We start from the raw sequence: 23,208 nt of genomic DNA on the forward strand, positions 1-23,208 counted from the left end.
TCATTACCCAGTACATATTTAGTATCTTTCAAAACAAATAAATTATGATTTTTATTAGATCGTGAAATTTTAACCATGTGCATTTTTTCAATTTGCAAAGTTTAAAAAAGACATATTTATATATATTTTTTTCCCCGTGTTTCATTTTTACCTGATCTTATTCACTCGGTTGTTTTTCATATTATTATTTTTTTTTTATTATCATTATTTGGATTATTTTCCATATAACTGGATATGCAGATAGAAAAGCCTTTCATTCTTGAAAAGGTGATTTAAGTTAAAATATTTGTCAAACGGCAGTCTATCGGCGACAGGATATGACGTAGGACGGTTTCCCTTAGTGGGCGGGTTCATTAAGGAATCCGCCAATAAACGGCGAGCACCTCTTTCACAACATTCCAATCCCTCCCAAACCTTCCCCCCACTCTCCCTCCTCTCCCTGCCCTGACCAGCCTGTGTGTGTGGGACTTTGACACGTAACTGTGTCTGCTTCATTGACGTGACCAGGCAGGACACCTCCACCTGGGGCAGGGAGAGCAGAGAGAGGACTTTACTGCCCCTCTGTCCCCAAACGAAATTGGTTTAATTCTCACCATATTTCAGCATGGAGGCAAGAGACGCGACTGCAGGTGAGGTTGTTGTTAGCAGTGACAGTCAGTGTGGCGGTGTGTTGTTGTTTAGGCAATGTAATAACTAGTTAGGCCAGCGTTTAACCAATAGCTTGGCTGTAATGTAAACCTAAGCCGTGTGTGATGTGTAAATTACAACTTCCTGTAATGTAAATCATGCAGGAATGTTCAAGTTCTTTAAATAAAGCATGATACGTTTGCTGACGTCGAGTGTAGTACAATTATCTTGCTTATACTTATAAAAAGTGCTACATTTATTCATGCTTATGTACATGTTAAACCTCCAGGAGCTCTTGTGAGCAGTGATGGAGAAGAAAGGAAAGAACAAACCGCAAAGAAGGATGCAGCTCCTAAAACTGATGGAGCACAGACCAAAAGCGGGTTTGAGAAGATCTTTGGGTTCAGGAAGGAGGACCTGACCTCCTGGCAGAGTCTGGTATCCTTACTGAACCGTCCCACTGACCCTGCATCCCTGGGCATCTTCCGCTTCTTGTTCGGTAAATTAAGTTTGTCTTACAAGTGAAGACTCTTTTTAGGAGATATTAAAACACCTCTCTGCACCCTCTAACCTTATTAATTGTCTGTCTTGCAGGTTTGCTCATGGCTATCGACGTCACACAGGAACGTGGCCTCAGTCACCTGGACTACAAGTACCTGGACGGAGCCCCTGTTTGCCGTTTTCCTCTCTTTAATTTCCTACAGCCCCTACCTTTGGATTGGATGTATATGGTTTACGTGGTGATGTTCCTCGGTGGGTATAACTCAGTTTTTCAAGTTGGAAGCTCATTTCTAAAACATTGTAAGGTTAAAGGCTCTCACCTTAGTGTTAACCGAAGCTTTGTGAAGACAGCCTCCCTTCTTTTTGAGTCCATGCAGATGCAGTCCTTTTATAGGGGATGGTCTCTGTGGGGCGGCTGTCTGTGGTAAAGATGAAAGCACAAATACCAGACCTGTAATTTTCCACCTTCTGTTTCCTCTAAGCCAACTAACTAACGCAGGTTTATGTTTGAACTATTGCAAAAGTAGTGCACACTGTAAGCAAGATCTGAGACAGAGGGGAGACCACAATGACAATCAGTGTCAATAAACAATGATAACAAATCATTAGGACTACAAACCTTGTAGTTAGCCAGTGTGGGTATAAATCAATGTTCTGCTCGTTTCTCAACACTTGGCAACATTTGTTTCTCCTAAAAATTTCACAAAAGAGAGAAATTTCACTTAATTCGTTTGGTTGACGTTTCATTTTTCATGCACAACTTACAACTTAGATTTTGTACATACATCTATTCTAATTTTTGAAACATGTACAAAAGTGTTAATAATAATCTCAGAAGCAAACATTGTAATTTAAAATGTTACAAGGTAAACAATTATTCCGTATTTTGTAACAGCTGTTAAGATTTTTCCCACTTTCCCCCTGCAAATTTAGCTTTGCACTTCCATAAAGTTTAGGGACCTATTAGAAACAGAATCAGACTCCAACCTTTTATTTCCCATAATGCAACACTATAGCATCACAGTGACTTCAGTCGGGTTATTTTATTTTGATAAACAAAGCTCCTCAAGAGGAACAGAGGACATTTACGACTGTTTTTATTGGATGAGAAGTCCTCCCTGTAGAGAAGTTTAAACTATAAAAATAGATTAGTTTATATTAAAAACAGTTTTTATGACCAACTAAATTGTGTGTTTATGTTTCTCATTAAAGGCGCTGTGGGCATCATGCTTGGCTGCTTCTATCGTCTCTCCTGCCTCATGTTCATCTCGACGTACTGGTACATTTTCTTCCTGGACAAAACGGCCTGGAACAATCACTCGTACCTCTACGGCCTCATCGGATTCCAGCTCACACTCATGGACTGCAACAGATACTGGTGAGAAGACATCTATATTATGTCTTTATGTGTGATTGCTTGTTTATATCTTCTTCGTGAGCTAACAGAGGAGATCTTTCTTTCTGTCTTATTTGCAGGTCGGTTGACGGATTGCGGAGGCCGTCGATCAGAAATGCTCATGTGCCTCTGTGGAACTACACTTTGCTGAGGACACAGGTTTGTGCATTATCAGCTAATACTGTATATACTTCCACTCTACAGCTGATCTAAAGATGTAACTTCCTTGTCCTTTACAGATATTTATTGTGTACTTCATCGCTGGAATCAAAAAGTTGGATGCTGATTGGGTGGAGGGATACTCCATGTCATACTTGGCCCACCATTGGCTGTTTGATCCTTTCAAGTAGGTGCTATTAATCCGCTGAGATATGTTATCTGTTGTATGTCAGTACTTCCTCTCTGATCTTGCGGTACGTCACATTATTTTTCAGAGTGATCCTTCCTGTGGAGTTGGTGAATCTGCTGGTGGTGCACGGAGGGGGTCTCGTTCTGGATCTGACCGCCGGCTACCTGCTGTTTTTTGATATCACACGACCTTATGGCATCTTCTTTGTCTCCTACTTCCACTGTATGAACTCTCAGCTCTTCAGCATCGGTGAGTCAGATATTTTGCTTTGTTAAAGTTATAATGCAAGGCAAATTACATCCATCCATTATCTATACCGTTTATCCTGTTCAGGGTGCTGGAGCCTATCCCAGCTGTCATTGGGCGAAGGGCGGGGTACACCCTGGACTGGTTGCCAGGCCTGACACATAGAGACAGACAACCTTTCGCACTCACACCTATGGGCAGTTTAGAGTCATCAATTAACCTTACAAGCATGTGCCTGATATCGCTGGATTACTGGGGTCAAGATCTTCAGGGCATTACCCTTCTTGGGGGACACTTTGGTTAGCTAACGTTAGCTTGTTGGCACTGTTTTGGCCAATACCGGGACTGCACTTCACTTAACATCCACCAGGGGTCATTAATTACAAAGATTATCTAAAAGAATTCACTTACAGCCTAAAAACACCTTTAAAGCTACTTTTAAATGTGTGTTATATCATTTTACCTTCCTCTAAATGACAGTGTTTGTCCTCCACAGGGATGTTTTCCTACACTATGCTGGCCACAAGTCCCCTCTTCTGCTACACCGACTGGCCAAGAAGATTCTTCGCCCGTTTCCCAGAATTCCTCAGGGCTGTCCTGCCTCTCACCACACCGGACAGTCAGCGCAGCACTTCCTGTGTTTACAGCGAGGTCCAAAGCACCAGCACCGAACGCCAGGAGACCCCGCCTGCTGCCAAACCCTCCAAACTGAGACTGAAGCACAAGCTGGCAGCCATTTTCACCATTGTCTACATAATGGAACAGTTCTTCCTGCCGTACTCGCACTTCATCACGCAGGTACACCTGCCCTGCAACATTTCCTTCTGCTGCATTAAGTAAGATTGTACTTTGATGTAAGCAGAAGCCTTACAAATCCTCACTGAGTCACCAGACTGATAGTTGCTCAATCAGAGTCAACAGTCAATGGCCCACAGCAAACAAGAGATCAAACTGGTGTTGTAAGCAGACGGGGGGGAGGCTGTAAAGACAAAAAAATTGCATCATCCAGTCTCTGATATGAAAACTTTTAGCTCTTTATAAATTCAAAGTCTTGTTTTATATGAATATTTAATTAAAAGAATAATTTAACTAATATTTAGCTTCTGCGCAGGGTTACAACAACTGGACCAACGGCTTGTACGGCTACTCGTGGGACATGATGGTTCACTCGCGCAGCCATCAGCACGTTAAGATCACCTACAAAGACGGAAGAACCGGAGACATCGGATATCTGAACCCAGGGGTGAGTTATGAGGAAAACAACGTCTGACACAAATCATGTGAGCATGACATCAACACTGTTTATTCAGTTTGATTTAATGGCTACAAAAACATACTAGAAAACACAGCCATAATAACACGGTGGGTGTACTGAAGGTGTTCACGCAGAGCCGTCGCTGGAAAGACCACGGAGACATGCTGAAGCAGTACGCCACCTGCCTCAATCAGTTCCTGCCTCGATATAACATCTCTGATCCTGGAGTCTACTTTGACATCTGGGTGTCCATTAACGAACGCTTCCAGCAAAGGTACAAATGAGAGGAAGATGCTGTTAATGTATCTATTTTAGATGCGTCAAATGGTGTTGAAAATAAGAGTTTGCTTTTGACTTCTCTCTAAGGATCTTTGATCCCCGTGTGGACATTGTGAAGGCTGATTGGTCGCCTTTCCGAGCAAACGCGTGGCTGATGCCTCTGCTGGTCGACCTCTCACCGTGGAGGACAAAGTTCCAGGAGATTGAGGGCACTTTGGACAATCAGACTGAGATCGTCTTTATCGCTGACTTCCCAGGTTATAAACCTCTCCTGTGATTAAAACATTAACTCTTTGTTGTTTAGTTTACCCTTATTTATTCTTGCCTTTGTTCTACCTTTTAGGACTCCACTTAGAGAACTTTGTGAGTGAAGATCTTGGCAACACCAGCATCCACGTGCTGCAGGGCACAGTGAACGTGGAGGTGGTGGAGGAGAAGAAGAACTACACTCTGCAGCCTGGTGAGCAGACAAAGGTACAGCAACACTCTATCATTACCCTTTACATTATACTGTTCAACACGGACACACCCGGGTATTTAGCGTAATGTGTTTGTGTGTGTGTGTGTGTGTGTAGGTGCCTGCTGGAGCTTACCATAAGGTGTACACAGTGTCTGAGGGGGCTTCTTGCTACATGTACGTCTACGTCAACACCACGGAGGCGGCGCTGCAGGAGAACTTCACCAAGCTGTATGAGCTTCAGGAGAGAGTTCGAAACGGGACAGGTAAAAACGGGATCATGTCGGGCAGAGACGCCATGAAGGGCAGCACTTAACAGGAATATTGTATAGAAGAATTTGGCTTTAATGCAAACATGATGAAATGTCTTGTCCCACAGAAACCGAGCCACTTCCTCCCGAGCTGCAGCCCCTCATCGCTGCAGACGGGGATGAAGGAGCGGAGGTCAACGCCACAGACCCCATCGTGAAGCTGTTCCTGAAGAGGCAGCGCCGCATGAAGGAGGTGAAGAAACGCAGGGAGGCGGGCGTTCTGGAGAGATTTGAGCGCTTTGCAGTGAAGAAATACTACACGATACGAAGGGGGTGAGTTTTGTCTTCTAGGCCAGGTTCGGTTTTATTCACACAGAAAAATGTAAAAGAAAATCAATCTGTGAAATTACCGTACGTCATCAATCTTCCAGATTCCTGATGACAGCCATCGCTATGAGAAACCTGGCGGTGGGTCTCCCTCCTCTCGAGCAGCTGACACGGGAAGTTGAGTTCGCCAACATGAAAGAGCCGCAGGCAGATGGCGGCCAGGACGAGCGGCTGAAAGACGAAGTGGGTCACGGAGAACTTTAAAGGTACCGCCGGGACCAAACATGCTCTGCTGAATTCCCTGCAGATGCCGGATCACACACGCACATGTGTGTGCTGTTACTGCTGGACTGTTACTGGGATATTATTTCCAAATGTAAAGCCAGTATTTTGTTAAAGCGTCTGTTCATGAATCTGAGGACATGTTGTCGCTGCAGGACAACAGGAGTTCTGTATGTTAGCAGCACTGCTCTGCTTGTTTAATTTAGCTTAAGAGTTTTATACGTGCAATTTATGGCTGTGTGACATGACCAAAAAGAAATATCAAGGCATTGACTGATAATTTAAAATGCTCTTTGATAGATGAACTCTGTGTTATGGCCTGCTGGGAGATTTTAAGTATGCTAAAGCTGAACTGCGGTTTTTGTTTTGAATGGAAATAGACATGAAGAAGCACGTTACTGAATGTTTTTTAAGGGACTGTTTTTGCAACCATACCGACATGAACAGCGCCAGGATGGTCGATAACTCTGCAAAGCCCTGATTCAATAATTCTGGCTGAATTGTTACCACATTAATGATTATGCAGATTGACACGAGGGGCTTTTCTCTGTTTTGAGGGAATAAACTTCTCTGAACTTTGTATGCTAACCCAATAATGTGAGACAATTCTTAGCTTGTAAAATTAATGGCATTTTATAGACATTTTTCTAATAAAGAGATCATGTTTGAATACATTTTGTTTTTTTTAATAAAGAATCAACTTGAACTCTTAGAAATAATGAATTTTATTGGTGTCAGTATTTTACACATCGCCCATCTTAAAGTGCTACAGTAGAATCCAGTGTTCACTGTAGGTTGACGTTATGGCACAGAAGTGACACTCCAACAGTACAATGTTAAACAATATAAATACATACAAATCTACAAGACGAGTCTCTATGAAATGATTTACTTCATTAAAACGTAACATCGTGATCTGCTTCGTTTAGGTTAGTCGATCAGGACGCATTTACTTCAGTATAAATAAATATGTAGCTGCTGTAGTGGAGGTCCAGTCACATGAGAAGTGTCAAAGTCCTGACATGCGTCTTAATGTTTCACAAAGTCATTCTGAGTGTTAACATGAGATGTTTGTACGTTCACAGACATTCATTCACGAGGAACAATATAAAGACAATCTGTTATTTATCATATTGCACAGTGTTTTACTGGTTTAAGTCCTTCATCTTTATTGTATGCTTCCCTTTGAGTGATGGGTGACTGTTTCTCCGAGCACCACAGCTGTGTAGTTATGTGTAAATCAACATTAAAGGTAAATACTGGTATTAGTGTTACTGGCATTTACAAGTGTTATCAGATGTATTTTTAACCACTCATGTATGAAAACTCAATCGTGATTTAATAAGAAGGATTGGTGCTTTGATTTAATAATAATAATAATAGAATTAATTTGTACTCGAGTAAACATTATTTTCACCTCCACTGATTTTTACACACCCACACCTGTTTGTCATTCCTGAGCAGGACACACCCATACCTGTTTACTGTTCTTGAGCAGGACTTCTGCACAAGCTTTTTCAGACTCCAGAAGAAACTGCACAAAACAAGATAATCTGCCTCATGTGATGTCATTTGAGTCAGCTTAGTTTAATTGTCAAACTTCTCAAATTAAAAAAAAAATTTGAGTTAGAAATAATTTAGCATTCAAAACGTGTGCAGCCCGCCCCTCATCACTGCTTAAGGATAGTAGCTGAGGTTACATTTGCTGATGCTGATCAGGACGTAACACATCTGGATCTACGACCAAGCTGTCAATAGTCGAGTTGCATTGTGGGAAATGCAAGAAAAAAAGAAAAAAAAAAGAAAGAAAGAGAATGTGTAAAATCAAAAAATATAATAGCTCTGGTTCTTCTGAGTGGATTTTGAAGTTTAGTTTTAAAGGTTTTTTGACATTTCCTCATTAGATGGTGTTCTAAATTGGTTGTAGTACAATTTTAATTGTTCTGTCAACATCCTGCACCTCTGGCCTAATATCTTTATTTAAATCCTTCCTCATGGGTTGGGCCGCATATTTCTGTCCGTCGTGCCAACATTTTAAATTGGCTTTGTGCCCCAAACCTCATGCAGACCACCTGACCAAACTGAGCTCCTTGTCCAGTGGCCCCACAGAGCTCGACGGCACTACCGTAAACAACATAATACTCGCTCACTGAATAAAGTAGGTCCACGTCACTTCAGGAACCTATTTAAAGAGCCTAAATCATCACCACCCTTAAATGTGGCACCTAGCCGTCAGCTCCACCATCTCTCTCTCTCTCTCTCTCTCTCTCTCAGCTTAATTTGGCAACTCAGAACACATTCAACAACCACGGAGTTACAAAGGGAGTGGCAGCAGCCTGTCTGCAGGCCAGGATCCAGCTCCACACTCTGTCTGTCGGGCTTCCTCTGTGTCTGGCAAACTAACCCAGCTGACATCCGCATTTTCCTTTCTGGTTTCCCCCGCAGTTGAAGCGCCATTCACAAACTTACAGAGCTTAATAACAAATAACTTAAAAAAAGAAACACTTTAAGGTATCCATACATTGAACTTCCTCTTATTTCTATGTCCAGTTGACCCACTGTTTCACTTATTTAATAAGAAATAAGAGATTTTTTTAATGAACTTATTTTGATTTTAATTCCTTAAAACATCTATGATAACCTGCAAACTGTTTCACATATAGTAACATCTTAATGCTGACATATTTATTTGTTTTAACTATTTTCTAAGTGTGTGAAATACGGGTGAATATGGAGTTTATTTTCATCACAGCTAACAGTTATTGTGCAGACGTTATTGTGGCATAAGTGCGAGTGACTTGTCAGTTCCAGCTATTTATCCCTTTTTTTTTTTTAATGCGAAGGTTTTTATTTTATGCTTTGGAAACTATAAATGAGGCTCAGTGTTACGCCAACATGTTACGCCCTCGCTGATGCACACCTGAAAATCTCTCTTCGTAGCGAGATGCCCTCAGGATCGGCTCTGCGGCTCTACCTCGGCTGCAGATCCGGGTAGAAAACTCCGTGCACGACACCTTCGATCACGACGTTTGAAAATGAGTCTGAAAGGAAAGAAGCAGTTTTCAGATTAAGAGGTCAAATTGTTAAAAAGTTGAGAGGTCAAATTTAAATAAAGTTACCGTGAGCAGATGGCAGCAGGAAGGGGTCTCTCAGAAACAGCAGGACCGGCTGGTGTGAAAGTTTACTAAAAATAGTGCAAAAAAGAAGAAGTCAGAAGATTTCTCGGCGGCTACAAGCTGCATTCAAATGAAGCTGAGTGGTGTCACTGACATGCAGGGTGAAGTTCACATGCAGAGCAAATAGTGACTAAAGTTTTAGGTTCCAGAAGTTACACAACAAGCTGTTATTTTGTACAATAGCTTCTAAATGACTCACCTTGATTCCTCTGATTCTGTATCGAACGACCTTGGAGAAGAAAAATAAAAGTTAAGCCACGCAGCCTCCCAGCAGCCGGAGGACAAACTCTCCCACGGATTTAAAAGAACAACACAATTGTTCTTTTATTTTATGGAAAACTTGCAGCTTGAACTCACCCACAGCTCTCTGTTTTTGGCACCGAAGGAAAGTGGCGGATATTCAGGAAATCCAGGAATATCTTTGGAAGAACCCCATTTTCCATAATTATAGTCTGACAAAAACAGACAAAACAAAAGCAAATTACAACGTGCACAAGAAGCAGCGGTACACAAGTCGAGTGACCTCCATGACTTCTCTCTGGTGAGCACTTTGAATCGCTTTAATCCTCCTACATCTGTACTGAGTTTGTCTGTTTACTCTGAGACAGCAGTCCCATCAGGGGGATTAGAGTGCGGTGTGTGTCAGAGTACCTGCAGGTAGAGCTCCAGACCGTGCCTCCTCTGCTCCAGGACTTTGGGAACCCAGTTTCTAACGTGTTTGGAAGGGATCTCTGGTGGCTTTAAGCTCTTCTTTAACTGGAAGAATTAGAAAATAATAATCAAGATATTTACTACATGTGACGGATCAGGTACAAGGAGCCTGTAGCTGTGAAAGCAGCTCTGTGAAGCTGAAAATAGACATATTGGTGATTTTAGCTAAATGCTAACATATCCTTTATAAGTGTGTTAGCATGCTAACTTTTTCTAATTAGCGCTACATACAAATACAATTAAGGCTGGAGGGAATGTCTTTTCTTTTGTCATGAAATTTGCTTCCTTTTGTACTTTGGACAAACATAAAAAAATGTCGCTTCACAATCTTGAGCCGATCCAGTGAGGAGATATTTTACAAGATAAGTGAAAACTTTGGAGGCGCAATAGTTTACAGGAGATCAAAAACAGTAATTACGGTTCATCCTCGAGACAACATGAAATTCTGTACTAAGTAAAATAGTTTTAGCATCGCTAAGAATCAATAATAACCCAGCATCTTAACTATAATCACTTCTGACGCTTTGATTTGTCCTAGCAGGAAAGCACAGGTGTTGCTAATAACTGCTCTATTCAAGAGTCCCAGTTTAACAGTGCGACAGCATGAACAATAGGGCTGGGACAAAATATCAATACTGCAATATATGACTGCTGCTAATTATCGATATTTTAATCCAAACAGTTTTCTCTGTGATTTTGACTCGTCACCTCACCATGACTCCTCGCGGCGGCACGAACAAGAAGTTAATTAGAATTAATCGCAGAAGCGCTGTATCATGATTATTATGGTTATCGTGGGCCACGTATGCCGTATCGTATCATATACTGACTTTCCCTGCGTTTCCCACCCCTAACGAACAATACAATGAGCCTGAAACTGAAGCAGCTCAATGACTCTACAGTGAAAGTAAAGTTTGAACAACACTAAAAGTGGACTATTGAGCAGGACGGGAAGAGGAACTTGTCTGTAAATCTAAAACCTCAAACAATCTAGTATGGTGACTGTGGTTAACCACTGCTACTGCTTTGCATCAAAGAAAAGGCAAACAGGCAATATAATGTTTGTATTATTCCAAATGTATTGCATCTGTCTTACTGTGTTTTCTGCACACTGCATCTTTTTGCATGAAATGGGCTGCATAAACAAAATGTATTTTTTATTAAGTTAGGGCAATAAATAAATTATTGTTTCAGTTATTAAACAATGTATGTTTGTTTTATTCAATTACCCAATTAATTGGTTTGTCTCTCCTGTGTCCAAAAAGACTTCCAATGATCTTAATCGACAGCAAACATTAATGATAGCTTATTTACAAATTGCTGGAACCTACTACAAGTGTGTTCAATTGATACATTACTTCAAATGATAAATGATTATTACACTGGTTGTCAATCAATATTCAGTGGTGTCCTTTCAGCACGTTAAGTGTTAAGGCCACTTCCACACACCTCCCTGTGTGGGACTAACAATAGAGCACAGACATTTAAATCCTATTACCACTCAACTCTGTAAGGGGAAAAAGTCATCAGACACGCTGGTTCATGTGTAAAAACACATTTTTTAACCTGTTACAGGCTGAGGGTCAGGACTTGTGCACTAAATGTAAACGATCAAAAAGGAGGACTTTGTTCATATTGAATTGTTTACATTTGGGGAAGCACTTAATCTCACCATTTTATGCAAAGCGTGGAATTCACTGTAGCGTTTCTCCACACTGTGCTGTCGGCCATTCATCAGCACGTCAATCTTAAAGACCTGAGAGACAGAAAAAAGGTGAAGTTGAGAAAATCATGATTGAGCGTCAGAGCCACGCAAGTCCCTCCCAGAGCACACAGTCCCTGTGACGCTGCCGGTTTACGTCTATGTCAGCTAGTTACCAAGAGGAAACATCTGGTGGCTGTAGCTGCAAAAAACTGGATCTGTCTGTTAACATCCCTAAACAGACTTCCCTCACTCAGCTGGATTCTTCCGTTAAAGCTGCCGATGCTGCACAAACGTTCCTGTTCCTGTCAGCGTTATGTGAAAAGAGGAAATCTAATCATAAATGACAGTAGCGTTGTTAATGCAATACTGGACTGGTGCATGACCCAAGACAGACTACATGTCCCAAGACAAAGAGCCAACAAGTACGTAATATTAAAACAACTTGGAAAAGTTCAGAGAATTTTCAGTGAGACGATGACGCTGTGTACACTTTGAAAAAAGCAGCTAATGAAATGGAAAATGTGAAGAAATACTGATGAAAACATTCATTTTATTTATCGTTTTTGCTTCATACAATAAAAAAAACTCCACTATGAGAATCATTATGCTGCTTTATCATCTCCCACTTCTCTTTAAAGGCTCAAAACAGAGTTTTTAGCCTGTATAAAGTCCTCGTTGAAATCACGAATATGGAGTTTTAAACACAGAAGTTTAGGGTCCAACCATATACTGTATAAAAACAGTACATATATACTGTATATAAAGATTATACTGTTAAACAGTCTATGGGTCTAAACCAAAGGGTGTTAAATGCATTGTGGGAAATGTAGGATCCAGTGTTTTGGTTGTTGAACTATATTTAGTATTAAAAGTCTGAAGCTGTTTAATTTTGACCTTTTAAACGCAGAACTAAAATGCTGGTGTACCCACCTCTATTTAAACGTATGCAAGTTTAACAGGTTTATTATCAACACTTGATGACTCTGACTAATCATTGATACAACTGTATTTAAACCAGTCTATAATTATGACAGACAGCTGAGCTGGGGCTGATCTCTGATCTTGTTGACTGCGTGGGTTGGTTCACTCGCCCAGTGAATTTCATTAGACACAAATTCACAAGTCTCACCGATTAAAACAAGACGATGAATTGAAATCTAAAGTTAACATTTTGCGTGTATTGTCAAGTGTGTCAAGTGTATTAATATATTTAAACACTGACATGTTTACAATGTATAAAAAATAAGGAGAGTTCAGGCTTATTCAAGGCTGAACTGTACAGCCAAACACACAAAAACATCTAATTAACAGTGACATTTACAGTGTTTGGTGCTCGATATTTAACAGACTACAGCTCCTTTTTTCTAGTGTACATAAATAACATCTGAGTTAAAACCTGATGACAGCAGCAGACGACAGTCGCAGACAGACACACAGAGGTTATTATGAGCAGCTTACCGTGTATCCTTTCTCGAGCGAGTTGTGTTCTGAACGAAACGACGGGATCGACACTCGGACCGGATGCATTTTGACTTGAAAATGTAACAGTTTAGTAGATTATATTTGCTCCTATGGCACACACACATACATACAGATACACACACGCACACACTGCTGGTGGTTTACTCCAGTTTGACACTCTGATAAAAATCACTGAATTCAAACAGGACAAACCAAGTCTCAGTGGAGCCGCCTGGTGGAGCGGAGGATACTGCGCATGAGCAGGTTGAGATTTTGTTGTTAATTTGAATATTGCGCAAAAACTTTGAGTTTGACAAATTTATACGAATCATAAGATGCTGCTTAATCGTTCTTAACTGCATAATAAAATTGTTTTTTTGGGGAGTGAAATTATTCACATTTTATTTATCTTTTTTTCTACATTTAATGTGAGCGTCACCATTCAATGCCTACTACTACTACTACCTACAATGCCTAATACTCTAAAATCTCCCTTGGTTCTTTAGGGTAGTTTAGCATCTTTTAGTCCCGTGGTTCTCAACTGGTGGGCCGGGACCCAAAAGTGGGTCGCGGAGCTGTCCTCAGTGGGTCGCAGATGTGAGCTTGGAAAAAAAGTTTGTGTTAAGCTTTTATTTTGAAGGACATGGGTTTCCTTGCATGCAGTAGTAGTGTAGTGTATTCGCATTCCATTAATCTACTGAGTACTGTGTAATCCCAGCTACTGTTAGATTTACATTCCTCAAACTTGATGAGCCCTACAGTAGTTGCAGTTATGTTGCACTTTTTTTTAGTTTATTTCTGTTGAAAAAATGCTGCTGATTTAGAGGAAATATTTCCCTCTTATGAACTGCCACCTGCTGGTAAATTTCGGTTGACACTGTGATGTCTTGTTCTATCTCAAACTACACTTTTCATTAAATACATTTGAATGGTGAAAATTTCAGAAATCTGGGTCGCAATTTGTCATGAAGGAGGTGGTGGTGGGTCCTGAGGCTGGACCAGTTGAGAACCACTGTTTTAGTCCATTGTTTTTGTTTCGGCTCCCTCTAACAGCCCTTACCAGTGTCCTCAGGAGATTGTGGAGATCAAAACAAAGCTGAGGAGTGACAAAGGAAAGAGGAGTGAAGAAGGTGGGTCAACATCAGGCTGCCAAAAAACAGACCCCAAATACACACATATTTATGGATGTGTAAAGAAGCACCTTTTCGCTAACTAGTTTGCAACTTACAAGGTTATAATAAAAAGGTTTATACTGGGGCAGGTCATTTATTATATTTGTTTAAATTCTCTTTACATCCCTGCACTCGATGTGCCAGTGCAGTCAAGGTGCATTCAGTGTGCGGCAAAGACCATACAAGTAGAAAAGCCAGACAGGAGAGCCACCTCAGACTTGATACAATTTCACAATGTTTTATTCAATCAAGTTTCACAAAGAAAGTTTAGAAAAGAGAGTTTCTTCTGTCGCTTATAAATATAACAAATACATTTCCTATAAACTACTGATTCATTTAATGTTGACTTTTTGGGTTATGTTTGTATTTTTCACTATTTTAAGCTTTTAAATGTTTCAGATTAGGTGGAAGTAATGCAAGCGTACAGTAAAATGGAATTCAGGTAAGAAATGAAACGTACAAAGTAAAGATGAGAGAAGAATATATGTTTCAGTAAGAAGAGAAATGCTTCTCTACATAAGCAAAGAACAATTACATTTTTTTTGGCACTTTTACAGATGATTCCTACGTTTTTATTGGCAGTATTTTAATTTTTTAAACATATGTCTTATAATTAAGAATTCACTTTATGACATTTTATATGCTTTCATATGCAGTCCTCTTTATTGTCATCTACAGATCGTGCTGTGAACGACTGTCATGTCTTAATACCTGAAAAGAATAAACACACGATCAGATTAATGGAGGACTTGGAGATTATCAAAGAGATATTTGAAACTTGAGACCTGATACTCACGATGACATGTGACAACCAGACAAGTAGGCGTAGTTGCCAGTGTAGCGAACCTCGCAGCGCACAATGTTGTTGCTGTAGTCACTTTCTGGGACCTGATAGTACGGGTTTACACTGACCTGCGGAGCACAACAATGATGTGTGATCTGAGTAAATAACACAAAAAGGCAACGTGATTTGCTCTTTTAAAGCGGTTCTGTGTCTCAAGAGGAAGCTGAATGTCATCTGGTATTTCACACAAACCTTTAGGACGTAGTTTCCAGGTTTCACATCTGTGATGTCGATCCACTGGCAGTCGATGTCTGCGTTGTAGGTATCATAACACCCCGGGCTCAGGCCCTGCACATTGGACAGCATCCATTTAAAACATCATATAAACATGAAAACAAACTTATTTTTTCAAAATAAATTCAAATTAAAAAGTCCTGTTATCATAGATTCTGTTTTATTAAAGTCTAACATCTTATAGTTAAAGTGTATCTTTGTTCAATCATGATGAAAATGTTGTATTCACTGTCAATAAAAGAGAAAAACAAAGAAGAGAGAGAAATGGATGGAAAAGAAATCATGGGCTAAACAACTGATCACAGAGGTTCAGGAAGGACCTCGGATGTTTTACCGGAGAAACAGGAAAATCACTAAATCACCGCTGGCTCATTCAAAAAAGGAAATATTAAAGTTGTTTTTTCAAAGAACAGCTGCCGCAGTAAAGAGCAGCTTGTTTTCTTAGCAACTCTCTCCTTCACCACAGTTCGCTTTAAGAAACAAAATACCACAGAGTGGTCATTCCATAAAGAGCGAGTCAAAGTTGTTATCCTACATTTTAGCCTGAACAATCAGAAATCACAGTGACACAACGTTTGTAGTTTTTTCTAGGTCTAGACTAAACATTTTTCCTTGAGATGAACTTTTACTTTGAAACGCTCATAATTGGAACAGACCTTTTTCATCGAGGACATGTCACAGTTAGAAAAGCACAGATGTAAATAATCAAAAATGATTCAGGTTGCATTTAAAGTAGCTGCGTCAGGGTTACTGCGACTGAGCAATGATCAATATTATTAGTAACACATGTGCTTCTATATCTCTGTCTACTATGACTATTTCCACCCACAGCACCAGTAAACCATTGCTTTCACTATTTAAAACTGTTGTGGACAATTGTACTATAACAGGTGACATTAATATAACCATGCTATATTTGTATAGCAGACCCTTGTTGCCTTTTAAAATAAGGTTAATCCAGGTATTAACTGTAAAAGTGTGCTATCTGCATGGATGTTAAAGGGTAAAGACTTTAACTGTGCATTTCTTTTTGCTGATATACAGCTGGTTGGTGTATTAAGACTTACTTTGACATCATTGCTGCTCTAGGTAGGAGCTAACTGGTAGCAAGCTTGCCTAACTAAACCTGCAGTCACTGATTTCCAGGCCACATGGGGGCAGCGAAACAAGTTCTAACCAGACTAGAGACATACTATAGCCTTGTTATGTGAATTTGGTAAACTTAATCATAACATCTGCAGGAAATACCTGGCACTTTAGCAGCTAAATGCTACACTTTGCTCACCAGCTGGTTGTTTTCTTAGTCTGCCTGTGGTTTGGTGCTGAGGAAGTAGCATACTGTTGCCTATTGTGCAGAGCTGAGGAGAACTGAGGAGTCAGGTGATGAATCAGAGTGAATCAACAAACCCTTCAAAGTAAAATCCAGGTTAAGTGCAAAGTCTTTTCTACAAACTGAACAATTTTGAGGTGGATTTAAATAATTATGAGGAGTCAGTGGAAGTACGACACCTGTATATGACCAAAATTACATCAAAATTTCAACATGAATTGAAATGGCGGATTGCCGTTGTGTTTAAGTCACGGCCCTTTAAGCAGCAGTAGACCCTCAACAACTACCTGTTTCACAATTTGCTGCACTGCCAGTTGGCAGAAGTACATCTAGAGGAGACGAAAACATTTCCTGTAGCCAGTAGTGGCACTATAACTATGAATAAACGCATTGATAAGAGCAGCTTTAACGTCAGCACCAACAAGTTTCAACATTTAACTTTCAAGCAGGTATATTTGACACCTGGGTGTGTGCGGTGCAGGCGAACCGCCTGTAGTAGCCGTAGTCACAGGAAGTGTCCTCCAGGCAGAAGCTGGCCTTGTGGCCCTCAGCCACCGAGTGCTGCGTGCTGGAATCCAGCAGTTCGTAGTGGCTGAACTCGTCCATACTGTGGAAGTGCCTGTGGATCAGCAGCAGCAGAGTGACTTATTATTTTGTACCATTTAATAATAATATTTCATATTGGTGTTCAGTGAAACAGCTGCAGGTCACTGGTTGAGATTTCATTCATCATACACATAAGAGCGCACCAGACTCTGCTTTCACTTCATTATCTAAATTAAAGAGTTTGTTTAACGCGGCAGAAACAGTCTGGAGTTTAACATCACTGGACTTTCAAAACAGTGACAAAAAATCCATACAGTCTGCAGCAACACTTCTCTGGAGCTCTGCCAAATGAGCTCTATCTTAGGCACTGGCACAGTGAAGTGATTGTTTCACAACATAACTATGGTCTGAGGTAGTTTCTGTAGAATCAGGGAAAACTGGGCACTCTGCCACAAGATCAATAAAGGAACAATTTTTTCCTTTTCCTTTATTTCACAAGGTCTGGCTTTATGGATGTAAATAAACTGAATCTAAGGGTCAAATTAAGTTCAGTCACATCAACTTTTTACTGTTTTTATGCCGGTAATGTAAAAATATGAACGCCTAAAATGTCAGTTTTGATGTGAAATCTGTGCAAAGCAATAAAACAGGCAACCCAACTATTAAAAGAAGCAAAAGTAGCACAAATGTTCTTGAATCGGGGATGCAAAGCTTCAACTACATAGTGGAATAGACAAATACTGTGGTGACAAACAGTATTTCTTAAAAACATCAGCTTAATTTGTAACTTGTGAACAATTATACGACACAAATCTACATTTTTTGGGTACAATATGTTCAGAACTTTGTTGAACTTTTCTTTTTGACGATTCTTCCCAAACTCGCCTTCAGAGCAGAAAAGTCCAGATCCGTTTGCACGAAAGCTTCGTGCAAATGTCTGTAATTGATGCCAGTGAGGATAAATGACACAAGAGAACAACCCACGAGACACAGTGACTCTCTCTCTCTTTCTGTGAGGGTGAGGTGGACAGGCCTGACGTGACATTATACTCACTGGTGACAGCTGTGCCACTCCCAGGAGTAACGTGGCCTGCTGGGGAGGAAGTCTGCCGTCCCCTGGTTCTTCACCCTCTGTGGAAACCTCAGCAGCATACGGGTGTCGTAGTCTCTAACGCTGGATCTATAGGCGGAGCTGCAGACACAAACACAAAGAAGAGCTTCAAAAAAACAAAAAAAAACACAGGTCGAATATGGACACCATGACATCACTGAGATCCTGCTGAATCCCCCTCCTCCGGCTGCAGCAGAGTTTCACTCTTTGTTTAAGTGCTGGGTGGAAAAATAATTCAGAGGCACGAGCTTGTTTGGGTGAGTGTTCGATAATGTGTTTACCATTCAGGCTTTCTCTCCCCGGGCGCTCTATGATTAAACCCTACAGAAATCCACCACTCCGCCCCATCAGCGGGAGGATTTGGTTAATTTTACCTCATCACATGGTTCCACTGCTCAGCCCTCTCACCCACAAGCACTTGAGGTGGTTGTTATGGCTCAAAGCTCCCTGAATAACACGCAGACTTGGCGGTGAGGTCTGTTTTTTTTTTTAACACTCTCTCCAAGTCCTGACAGTCTGACGGTGTACCTTGACAAACAGTTTTCCTCTGCTGCACATCTCAGGTTGTACATTGGGACTCTCTGGGCGTAAGCAGAGGCTTGGATGTAGTAGGGGTCAGGGACGAGATCAGGCAGACCTAACAGATCAAAATAAAATGACATAATCACTAACTTTTCATATATATACATATAAATAAATAAATAAACACTTGAACATATTACAAGATCGACAAGCCAACTGATTAATCGATTAAGTGACATTTTTGAAAGGAACTGAAGCATGTTAGCATCATACAAACCACCGTTTCATGTATTGTATAGCAAAATAACGTAAAGAGCACTTTATGGCACTTATCTATGTCATTAACGACTTTATGTGAGAACTTCCCTCTCTCTTACCGTATTGATGATAGCTTGTGCCATATCCGGCTCTCGGTCTCGGCCTCGGTCTCTCGTAGGCGTCATAATAATTGTAATACGGATTATCGCTGTCAGTGGACTTGTAGGGGTCGTAGGGATCGTCACCCACCATCATGTCTTCTCTCCGGGGCACAGGCGGACTGACAGTGACCTTGTCCTGCGTGTCATTGGCTCTTCTCTGCGTCTCACCGGGGCGCTCGTGGTGATGCTGGCGGTGCTCGTGCCCTCTCACGAGCCGTTGGAGCGGAGGCGGGAGGCCACGCGGGCTGTGCGGGTTGGATGCCGGCCGGGGAGGCTGCTGCTGCTGCTGCTGCCGCTGCGGCTGGTTTGAGGTGTCCGGATGTCTCGCGTCCCCATCGCGAATGATAGTGACAGGTCGCGCGCGCACTTGCTCCTGCGGTGCGCCCCTCCGCCTCGCGGGCTGATACTCCGAGCCCTGGCTTAAAATGCTAAAAACTTTTCCATTGTGTGACCACTGTAGCGTCTGCCGGAGAGCCGATCCTTGTTGTGTAGCCGGTTGCCTCTGAGACTGGGCAGCTTGCAGGATGAAAACAAAGACGAAGACGCACGCATATGCGTAAAGTGGCGTGCCAAATATGCGTAATCCCATTATGAACTAAATTAAAGCAGATTGAATGTGACAAAGCGAATGTTTCAAATGAGCCGGGGTTGCCAGTTGCCTTAAACTTAAAAATCCCTCATCTCTGTTTGAAGGATTTTCAGTGAGCAGAGAAGAAAAGCTCAGTTTTGGATGTATCCGCGTAAACTCATATCGCTCTGCTCCTGCAGCCTGCAGATGCGCACAGTGAGATGGGGATGATGGAGGAGGAGGAGGAGTTCAGCAGTTTCTGAATCTGTTACACAAGTCTGCTGCTGGTGCTCATGTAACCTCTGAAAGGATACGTGCTGGCTGATCATGCCTAGCAAAGGGTGTTTGATAACTGCACAGTCTGGCCATTTAAAAGAGGGTCAGTGTGTGTCAGCAACAAGCACAGATGCATATTCTCAATTATGCTTGTATACAAATCAGATGCAAACTTTCTTGTGCAATCCATTCCTCTTAATAAACTGACCCAGTTCCGAGACACATCTGTATATTGTCTTCATTTCTCTACTTTCTGTCAAATCAACAAAGTCTCATGATAAATAGCCTTTCCCTTGACTGTTGGATGACCTCCCGACCAAATTGCAACACGCTTTGCCAGATGCTTCTACACTCCACTTTCTCATAGGAGGATCTCGGTAACCAAAACATGGCCCTGCATCATTTGCTGTCTTTTTTTTTTGGGAAACCATCTCCCACAACTGCTTTCATCTCAGCTGCCTCAGTCCTGTCTGTGCTGGAGATTTGCTGACAAGACTTGTCACAAGCATCTCCGGTAAGTAATCATCTATAAGGTCGTATTTAGCCTATTTTGAGCAATAAACAAAATGAGGCTGTGGCTGTATTACAGTATGGGGACCCCACACTCCCCTTACAGAAATGTAAGTCATTTGCTGTCAAATCACCGCCCTGCTGTTTACACCACAGCTCTAATGCATAGCTTTGGGAAACTTAATCCAAGGTTTGCATTTTCTTCAGGCCAGCAAACCCGGAAATGTTCTCTCGCATCTACACAATCAACCACAGAAGGGCTGCTGCTAAACCTCAGCTAAGGTCACAAACAGTTTACAGTTACTTACTTAAAAGCGTGAGAGTTTGGCCTAGTGACTTAAAAGCAGCGTACAAGCAACATGAAACAGGAGCAGATTAAATAAAGATAACCTGCTACATGATTAAAGTGTAGTTACTTTGTCCTACATCCGGACACTAGGGGGCAGATGAGAGTAATTAATATCCTGTGCTGCCATTTTCTTATCAGCACCCGAGGGAGTTGTTGAGGGAGTGGGGGGTTTTCTTATCTGTGAAGGGACAAGAGTTACATACTGGAGTGCAAAAAGTAGTTGGTGGAAGCACCTCTAGAGACGCTCTATTGGGTCATTTCACCTGGGAAGTACGTACGATAAGAACAGTCCCATCTGTTTGCCACTGGACGCCAACACTACAGCAGCCGGCAGTAGGGATGCACGATTGCAGATTTCGATACCAATATATTAGGCACATGTTTTTTCCCCTTGCAAAGAACATCAAGTCTCCTCTGTAGTGGACTCGATATCATGCCTACTCTTATTGTAGTGGCCCACTGGCAGGTGGAGAAGTATCATAGTACCGGGCTTTTTAAAATGTACACATTCACTGGGCAATATGAGAAAACTACTTAAACTTAGGTTACGTACAAAATGCCATATTTCTTTGTTTGTAACATTAACAACAGTAACAAATATAACTGTTATTACATGGAAGATGAGTTTTGGCCCCTCCTCGCATGACCAGTGCTGAGCAACCATTGCAAATAGCAACCTTGCTGTCTGTTTCGGAAACTTTGAAAAGCTGCCGTACCGCAGACATCTTGCACCCTTCTTCACCTGACAGAAGAGGCATGGTGCAGGCGGTGTCGTAGCTTTATGTCGAGCTTTTTTAGGGAATCATCGAGCATTTGGGCATAATTAAAGCGCTTTTATATCGGCAGAAAAATGACATATCTGCCGATATTTCATTTTAAAGCCATAACCTGCAGATACCGATAACGTACCGATAATATTGTGCATCCTAAGCCGGCAGGTAAAGGCCTGGTTTGGGAGCACCTTAGTGGTTAAATTGAGGGATACATAAGCTCAATCCTGTCAGTCCAACGGTTGAGCTGCTAAATGTCTGGTCAAAATCCTGCTTTTCAGATATTTAAAGCAGTTGATCATTTAAGGAAATCTGTTAATTCTTTTTCTGTGGGAGAGTTTGATGAGAAGACCATTCATGCAGATGTTATCGATCTTCTCATCGCAGTCTAAGCCAGGAATTATTGGTGCTTGACAGATGGTTTGAAACTCCTACAGAAGGCTGTATCCAATAATGTCTTTAACTTATCAAAAGCAGTGATCCGACATTCACAACCTTCTGAGACTATGTGCATGTGTAAACCAACATAACACCATTAATGCCTTTGAGGACAGACTGTGCAAAAGTGTGCCTACCCTTATTTAAACAATTATCACGTGTCACCCCTCTCCATAAAGTCCGCCTTTGCCTCAAGTTTAAGTGTGGTTGTCCACAACAGCTTTAAATACATTTCCCTTGGTTGCTGTTGGATGACACGTCATAGAAACAAGTATATTTTGAGCACAACGACCTCATTTAGAGGCAAGAAAAAACAACAATCAGCTTTTACTACAAGTGAAGACATCCTAGAAGAAAACACCATTTTTTACGAGAGATTATTTGTGCAGTTTTTTTCTTTTCCTTCTTTCACTCATTTGAAGTGGGCGGGACTAAATCTAAAAGAGGCACTTATTGCAGTGAACCAATCAGAGTTCAGCAACATTCAAATCAAGCCTAATGACTGTTGGGCTGTTTTTTTTGGTTGGTTGCCAGGCCATTATCACTCCTGCGCGCTGGAGCAAACCATTTCAGTTTTAAGTACTGAATCATTCACTTGAGAGGCATTTGTTTTAACTTTGTGCCCAAATTCAGCTCCCATTGTTCCACTCTAGCACAGTTGGTTGTAATGTATCTCTAAGTCGCTTTGCCAACTGTCATTAAACTCCAGAAGAAGAAGAAGAAGAAATCAGACATTTAGTCTGGCACCCTTCAAAGAACTGTTTCTTCCATCAGAAGTGTTTTGGAACTCGCTGTAACAGCGATCCAAAAAGTCTCCTCCCTGACAGTTTTTTCTTCATCTGAACTTGTAGTGTTTCATATTTGTCTTTGGATTTGCACATGGAAGTTTTATCAACCGACGTCACAGATCACATTTACCCCCAAACTCATTGATGACCGGAGACAACAGTAACCCACGTTTACCTGCTCTCTATGAACCGCAGATGGGTGATAGTCAACTCAACACCCAGTTCGCAATACCTGCCCAATCTAGGGCTTTTATTAGTGAGCAATAGGTTCAATCAGTTATCTGACACAATATTGTGACTAAACAGAC

At 41.3% G+C, this 23,208-nt stretch overlaps 3 protein-coding genes across 3 annotated transcripts; 1 reads left to right on the plus strand and 2 right to left on the minus strand.

Moving 5' to 3' along the window:
* Positions 1-458: 458 nt before the first annotated feature.
* ggcx (gamma-glutamyl carboxylase) lies at positions 459-6,654 on the plus strand. Its single transcript, XM_069673489.1, has 15 exons — positions 459-629; positions 917-1,126; positions 1,222-1,380; positions 2,341-2,506; positions 2,605-2,683; positions 2,764-2,870; positions 2,959-3,122; positions 3,616-3,917; positions 4,231-4,362; positions 4,497-4,648; positions 4,741-4,910; positions 4,997-5,127; positions 5,229-5,376; positions 5,490-5,694; positions 5,793-6,654. Exons 1-15 carry the CDS (start codon positions 605-607, stop codon positions 5,950-5,952), a joined length of 2,310 nt encoding a protein of 769 aa, XP_069529590.1. The 5' UTR covers positions 459-604; the 3' UTR covers positions 5,953-6,654.
* Positions 6,655-7,775: 1,121 nt separating this feature from the next.
* On the minus strand, positions 7,776-13,189 carry snx24 (sorting nexin 24). Its single transcript, XM_069673490.1, has 7 exons — positions 13,021-13,189; positions 11,530-11,613; positions 9,798-9,902; positions 9,504-9,598; positions 9,346-9,375; positions 9,090-9,154; positions 7,776-9,011 (listed from the first exon to the last, which is right to left on the minus strand). The coding sequence occupies exons 1-7, from the start codon at positions 13,087-13,089 to the stop codon at positions 8,941-8,943; spliced, it is 519 nt and encodes a 172-aa protein (XP_069529591.1). The 5' UTR covers positions 13,090-13,189; the 3' UTR covers positions 7,776-8,940.
* A 1,248-nt stretch (positions 13,190-14,437) lies between these two features.
* Positions 14,438-19,958, minus strand: loxa (lysyl oxidase a). The gene is made up of 7 exons (XM_069673373.1): positions 19,160-19,958; positions 18,789-18,897; positions 18,204-18,341; positions 17,066-17,222; positions 15,232-15,327; positions 14,992-15,107; positions 14,438-14,906 (listed from the first exon to the last, which is right to left on the minus strand). The coding sequence occupies exons 1-7, from the start codon at positions 19,788-19,790 to the stop codon at positions 14,900-14,902; spliced, it is 1,254 nt and encodes a 417-aa protein (XP_069529474.1). The 5' UTR covers positions 19,791-19,958; the 3' UTR covers positions 14,438-14,899.
* Positions 19,959-23,208: the final 3,250 nt, after the last annotated feature.

This window comes from Semicossyphus pulcher, unplaced genomic scaffold (genome assembly GCF_022749685.1).
Source record: "Semicossyphus pulcher isolate SPU_LCO1_2020_fin unplaced genomic scaffold, fSemPul1.0.p SCAF_22, whole genome shotgun sequence".
Classification (NCBI taxonomy): domain Eukaryota; kingdom Metazoa; phylum Chordata; class Actinopteri; order Labriformes; family Labridae; genus Semicossyphus; species Semicossyphus pulcher.